The 7,154-nt window shown below is 42.2% G+C and overlaps 1 protein-coding gene across 1 annotated transcript; it reads right to left on the minus strand.

The window, feature by feature from the left end:
* Nucleotides 1–1,577: 1,577 nt before the first annotated feature.
* LOC138894271 (uncharacterized) lies at nucleotides 1,578–4,670 on the minus strand. Its single transcript, XM_070178955.1, has 4 exons — nucleotides 4,616–4,670; nucleotides 3,534–3,584; nucleotides 3,253–3,386; nucleotides 1,578–2,459 (listed from the first exon to the last, which is right to left on the minus strand). The coding sequence occupies exons 1-4, from the start codon at nucleotides 4,668–4,670 to the stop codon at nucleotides 1,578–1,580; spliced, it is 1,122 nt and encodes a 373-aa protein (XP_070035056.1).
* Nucleotides 4,671–7,154: the final 2,484 nt, after the last annotated feature.

A 7,154-nucleotide genomic window follows, 5' to 3' on the forward strand; every position in this document is an offset into this window, starting at 1 on the left:
CTACCCCATTCTCGTTGGTTTACGATGCTGAAGCTCTAATACCGGTAAAAGTTGGAGAACCCAGTGTCAGGTTCCGATATACAACCGAAGAATCAAACAACGAGACCATGAATACGAGCCTAGAACTGTTAGATGAAAGGCGCGAAGCCGCCCTCGTCCAGATGGCAGCCCCAAAACAATGGATCGGGAGGTATTACAATCGAAGAGCCAACCTTCGACACTTCAATATTAGGACTTAGTGTTGATTAAGATCACATTAAACACCCGAAACCCGAACAAAAGAAAGTTGGGACCGAACTGGGAAAGTCCGTATCAAATTATCAAGATCATCGGGAAAGGGTCGTACAAGCTCGGAGCAATGAACGGTGAGCGACTACCGAACAACTGGAACATAACTCACTAGAAACGATATTACTGATAAAGTGCAACCCCGTTTACTTCTTTTATTTATTTACATTTTGGACTAACACTTGCAGGTAACTGTCAAAGAACGATACAATTTTTAAGGCTTGAAAGCACGCGTTGCACTCTTTTTCCTTGAACTGGTTTTGTACCAAATGGGTTTTCCGGCAAGGTTTTTAACGAGGCAGTAGTGTATTGTGCTAACTTAGAATCAATGATCAGTTGTCAACAGTATCCGAGGCTTCTCTATGATCGACCTTAAACACTGGGGGCATCACTCTTGGAAAACGATTTTGGCAAGGAAAGAAACTTTGTGCTCGAATAGTCTAGGCTCGATTGATATGATTTACTGTAAGGGCCAAACAGTCGAATGAACTGTGCCCACATAGACCACCTGAGCCCGGAGACGAAGCTTGAACACATGTGTAACTTTGTATATTACACACAAAATTGAAAAGAAGTTTATACCTTGCGGATAAATATTTTGCCCTTTGAAAATTTTTCTTTGTTACATTTGATCCCCCGAAGACATCGAGTCCAAGGGCCACCTCACTCGGAGATTTCTTCCCAAGGCAGGTTCGAACATCCCGGGATAATAAAGTCCGGGGGCACAAAGCTTATTTGGCAGTGCTCGAACTTTAAAGGCAACGGCCACCCCTATTCGAGAACGGTTATCTCGGTTAAGCCTGAATGACTCGGGGTAACATGCCCACTGGGCAACACCCGAACTAAAAAGGTTACGGCCGTACTAAAACGGTTCGGAGACATCCAAGACCCGTAACAAAAAACAAGGTCTTCAAAATTTCTAAACCGGTTCAAAAGGCTATTCTCGACAAATTATATTGTAAAATAAAATTCTAAGTACTTTGGGGAAAGCTTCCAGTTATACCGAGCCCTTACGAGTCTTAAAAAAAATAATATCGAGAGCGAGGCATGTTCGAACCTCTTAACAAGACCTAATTATTACATGCTAAGGCATTCGATATCTTTGCAATCATAAAGAGCAAAGCAAACGGAAACGAGCTTAAAAAATGTCGAAAGGAAAAAAGTGCCTTATATATATATATATATATATATATATATATATATATATATATATATATATATATATATATATATATGTGTGTGTGTGTGTGTGTGTGTGTGTGTGTGTGTGTGTGTGTGTGAAAAGGTCTTTACAAAGGACAAACGACATTGACAAAAAAGGTACAAAAATACGAAAGTACAAAAACAAAGAAAAATATGCAAGGAACGTAAACGGCTTGGTCTGCACTGGAGCCCGCCTCGTCACCATCACCATCACCATCAGAGTCTTCTCCTCCCCTGCATTCGTCTGAACCCTCGGAGTCTTCTTCATCCTTGGGATATGCCAGTTTCTTGGCCTCGGCTTCGAACCCCTTAGCACTTTCGTCCTCGGCCGATAAATCAAAACTCCGAGCATGAACTTCTTCGAAGGCCTGGGCTGCCTCACCATCGGCCTTATACTGGGCCACCATCTCGTCGACATCAGCTTTGGTCTCTTCAACCACCGACTTGGCCACTTTAAGCTCTTTGGCAATTGTCTCTCGATCGAAAACGACCGAGCTTAGCTGAGACTGAAGCTCCTCAACTCTTTGGGACCGAGCATCATCCTTCTCCTCCTCCGCCGCCTGAAGTTGGGCCTCCGCCGAGGCCAACTGTGCCTGGGCATTCTCCTTTTCTAAGGCCAGGCGGTCCATTCTGCCTCTCCACTCTTCGGCCTCGACCTTGACTGCATCTATCTCGGCTCGAAATTGGTCGATCCGATCAATCTTCTGCTGGACCTGCAGGTTCCGACCATTAGTCACCGTGTCTATCTCATCGTCACTAACTTCAAAGATTTTTACCTGTTCAACAAGGTCGGCATGTTCTTTCCGAGCCGCTTCTAACTCAGCTCGAAGGCCCTTAGCCTCTTCTTCATGTTGCTCATTGAGAAGTTTGTACGTGTCTCTCTTCTCAGTAAGCCCTCTGACTTCGGCTTCGAGCTGGTTCAACTCATCCCGATACCTGAGGAAAGTTTCATGATGAAGCACCAAGACCTACAAATGCAAAGAAAAATATTAGGATTATCAATGAATTAGTTCAATTATAAGAGGAGAAATTGAAATCATCGAGGGTTGTCTAAAGTTATCCGGTTCAGCGCATGTTGTGCTTCGTTCAACAAGCAGCGCACGTCTACCTCGTTCATTTTGGCTTGATCTTCTTCGGTCACCAGGCACCGTAGGTAACTGGCCACCCCTATAGGGGCGAAAAGAACCCGGGCATCCTCCAGAATAGAGATGATGATGGATCGCTTCCGGTCAGGATCCACGCTCGTGGAAGGGAACCAAATGATCAGTTTCGGGCTCGAGGTAGGCCCACTTGCTCCCGAAGACGGACTATTCTTCGGTACATCTAAGTCACCTAATCCGGTGACGTCCTCCGTGGTAGTGAAATCCATGCCATCAAAAACAACCGCGAAAAGGTTCGTCCGCCCCATGGGCCCCCTTGTTGGGGCATTCTTTTACAGTTTGGGACTCGTTGTACATAGACTCGGTAAACGAGTGTGACTCGGTGATATCTATCACAACGAGTGCCTTCTTCGGGTCACTGCCTGCATCCCGGGAAGCCTCGGCCCCCGCCTCCTCATCGACCTCTTTAGCTTGAGGCAGATCGGCCTCGCGGCACTCTGGTTCGGAGGCCCCCTACCCTTCGGGCTGCGACGGCAGGCAGGCCACCAGAACAAAGGGTTCTTCTTCTTCTTCTTCTTCTTCTTCTTCATCATCTTCTTCTTCTTCAGATTTGTCTCTCAGCCTATCGAGCAAATCCGAAGATGGTGCCTGTTCTTTTGACTTGCGCACCAGCCTTCTTCTTGTTTTCTTTTTCTTCGAGCTCGGGGAACTCGGAGCCCTTTTTCTTTTCTTTTCTTTGGCCTTTCTCGGAGAAGGGGACTGCTAGAGGCCTAAGCTTGACATCCTTAGATAAACCTGCAAAAAGAAGTAAAGGGAGTAAGGGCTTAATATCCTAATACTACCTACTCGGGAAAGAAGTCTCGCCATGGGAACAGGCCTCCCAACGGCCCTTAGGGAGCTTGCGCCACGCGCGCTCTGAATACGGCATCTGTGATACGATACCCTCGACCCACTCCTTGAGTCGAGGGATAGCGTTTGGGACCCGAGCGACGACTGCACCAACAGAAAGCACCAATAAGAAAAAGAGAAGTAAGTGTAAAATCGACATTCGAAAGTAAATCGTACTTACGTGAGGCATTCCACTTCTCGGGGAATGGCCTGCATTCGGCTGGGATTAAGTCTGAAGTTATCACTCGGACAAAATGGCCTTGCCTGCCCCGATCCTGATCCTCATTAATACTTGAGAATAGGGCTTTACTGGCCTGCCACACAAGTTTTATCACCCCCCGGAAGATTCAGGGACTGTATAAGCGTAGAATATGGTCGATAGTGAACGAGCACCCATCGATTGTTTTCACAAATAACTAGAGGAGGATCACGATCATCCAGAGCGATGGGTAAATCTGGCCTAGGCACACGTTGTACCTTCTGCAAAAATACAAATTGACCGGATCCACCGGGACCAATGTAAAAGGATAAGTGTAAACACTTAGGTATCCCACAACATGGGTGGTAATGGATTCATCAGGGTCGGGGACCATTATGTCCTTATCGGCCCAGTTGCAATCTTTTCGGATTGTAGGGAGGATCTCTTCGGTGATCAAACAAATGTATCTCGAGACCTCCTTACACCGGCCTTGTACGGAAGAAGGCTTTTCGACCTTGAAATCGATGTTGACCGAGAATCCCCCGGGGATGAACATTTTCAACGGGGGTTCAGGTATTGGTTCATCGACGGCAGCGCGCAAAATGGTCTCCTCGACTTCAGTAGTCGGTCACGAAGTAGATGGATTTTCTTTTTGAGGAACGATTTTGGAAGTTTTTGCCATTTTTATTAAAAAAAATAGAGGAACGTCTGAGAAAGGTGGAGAAAGAAAATAAGATTGAAGGATTAGACTTCTTGGCTTGAGATGAATATGGGTAAAAAATCTTGCAAAGGATCTCGAATAACCAAAGTAAAAGTGCTAGAAAGTATTGAAATCTTAAAGATACATTGGTAGAAGGTTTGGATCAAAGTTAAAATGAACAAAGGAGGGGGTATTTATAGTATTCCAGCAGCGTTTGACGGCTGACCGGTGACTGACATGCATTTAGTGCCATTAAGACTTGACTGAAGAGATGCTTAAGTTGTTTTGTCATTTCTGTCACGGTGTATCGAAGTAAGAATCAGAAGCTCATGTCGTTTCTCGTCGTTTACTCTCCGAAAAAGGAGGGGACTATCTGTATACAAGGTAAATCGAGCTCATGGTGCATCCTAGCCTCCGAAAAAATAAGCTAGGCTCGAGACATGGCAATAAAGGACCGAAATCGAGCCAAAGTCCCACCAGGCCATAATCTGGGGGCATGACGCCTGCCTTCAAGAATATCGAGGTCATGGTCCCGGAATCAGTCTTAGCCTCGATCGATTTTGAAGGACAATCCAGCATAGCCAACAGAAGACCGAAATATCCGTAATCGGCCGAATGTTACAGCGGGAATCTCGACACGTATCGATAAGGAATCGGCAATCAGCGAATCAGAAGATTTTTTAACCTTTTATAGAGTTTTACCTAAAATAAAACTCCCCTACTATATAAAGGGGGTCTAATAACTCATTTGACATATTGTAAGTTTGTAACACGCACTCAAAAGCAATACATTATTATTTTCTCTGTCTTTAAGTTCTTGTTCTTTTTTTATCGATACCGGTCGTGGTAAGCCCGACTTGAGAGCGATTATACCATCAAAGCTGAAACTATCCAATTCGTGTGGTTTGAATTTATTTTATCTTTATTTATTCACTAGCAACTTAATTTATCGCTTTGTATCAAGTTAATCCGCGTATCTTTAAAATCACTTATAAATTTAACTATTATCTGATTTTTAGGGTAAATAAAGTTACTAATCTATACATCGGACTATGTTTTTTCACTCATGTTAATACCTTTTTCAACATCATGTTGAACTTGTTTCCTTTCTAATTTTATTTCAAACCACTTTTCTGAAAATTGTTCTTAAAATATGCGGGATTTTTAAAAATGGGCAAAGAGCTGATCCTGATGCAACCCCATCATCACTGGGAAATAATCAGTCTCCTCCCAGAGTCCTTACCCGAGTCTTAGCTCTATCGTACACGTTCTTAATCACCCTAATCTACACTACCGGAATACCGCTAATCTCCAAGCATCTCCATAGAACCTTCATATGGACTTTATCGTAGGCTTTTGCAAGTTCTTCTTCCTCTACCTATACTGCTCCATCAACCTCCTTACCAGATGAATGGCTTCTGTAGTCGACCGCCCTAGCATGAATCCAAACTAGTTCTCAGAGATAGACACACTCCTTTGACGAGCGCAAGACACAACACAAAATTTATGCTCGCTAGTCAAAGATAGTATAGTTAAATTATCATCTTTACATGGATTGAATTTAAACAGTGTTCGAAGAATCTCTAGTTAATCATTATCCAATAAAATTAACACTTGATTGAATAATTATCAACTACAATTAACTGTAAAATAATGCAATTATCAATTGATCATGAAGGACAACAGTTGAGCAACAAAGAAATATCAATGAGAGAAATAAGAGTAATTGACTAGACATGTACAAGATAATTGATTCGGGATCCAATTCTTAAATTAATTCACTCTATGGTACTGTTGATTTTCACGAATTCAACAGGTAATTAGATTACACTTAAAGTTAATGTTCCTCTTTCGATTAAACGTTAATTTCAGTAATTAATCTAATTGAAGTACGGTGAACAATTACAACAAATAAAATAATTGTTTTAGTCTAAAGGGTAACTTCTTACGAATATATTCCTATTTTCTAGTTCGATTAATAATTTTAGAGTCTCTTTCGATTACCTCGTTGAATCACGAATTTAAAATAGGGTATAAGATGTAAAGAAATTCAATGTAAAGCTCATCTTTGGATTAAGCAAAATAATAAATAACTTGATAATACGATTTAAAACTCCATCAATTAATTCAAACAATATTCAAGAATCGAATCCCTATTCAAATTATCAATACACCGTATATGTTAACACCCTAAGTAAAATTACTCCATAGCAATGGACAAATTCATCTCAATAAGGTTTAAACATAAAGAAAATATCAATACTAATGATTCGATACAAATTCTCGTATTGCACCGATTGTTAGTTGAAGTCATGATAAAATCTTTCTTCTTGCATTAGTTGTTTCTCCAATCTTTCATAGGTCAAAAGTCCCCTCAAAAATAATATTTTTGGTGTATTTATACCATGTAAAAGCGGGTCTAGACCGAACTACTCTTTCCAAGCCGAAATAAGAAAATATTCTAGCCAATTTATACATGCACCCCGCGTTGTGACATGCGCCATGTGTGTGAGGATTTTCAGAGAGCAAGTTTGTGACAGACTGCTCAAATTTACACAGCCGCGTCGCGCCCTATGCAATGTGGCTATGTGTTTTTCTCAAACTAAAGTGTTTCTTCCACTTTTTGACATACAAACTTGTTCCTCGACCCCCAAACGTGATCCCGGCTTAATTTCTTGGGCTTCTACTCAGACTTCAAAGCTCCAACTTGTTCGATTTAGCTCCAATTCATCTTTTTAACTCGGAATCAACACCCGCAAGGCATAAAACATGTAAT

This window comes from Nicotiana tomentosiformis, chromosome 6 (genome assembly GCF_000390325.3).
Source record: "Nicotiana tomentosiformis chromosome 6, ASM39032v3, whole genome shotgun sequence".
NCBI classification, from domain to species: domain Eukaryota; kingdom Viridiplantae; phylum Streptophyta; class Magnoliopsida; order Solanales; family Solanaceae; genus Nicotiana; species Nicotiana tomentosiformis.

Excerpts from the sequence above, each read along its gene's own strand:
- LOC138894271 (XM_070178955.1), bottom strand. The coding sequence starts at position 4,670 with ATGACAAAACAACTTAAGCATCTCTTCAGTCAAGTCTTAATGGCACTA. Across the intron at positions 3,387-3,533 it reads ACTCAAGGAGTGGGTCGAGG|GTTTATCTAAGGATGTCAAG; the intron begins GTATCGTATCAC and ends TTCTTTTTGCAG. Across the intron at positions 2,460-3,252 it reads AGAAGAAGGCTGGTGCGCAA|GTCTTGGTGCTTCATCATGA; the intron begins GTCAAAAGAACA and ends TTGCATTTGTAG.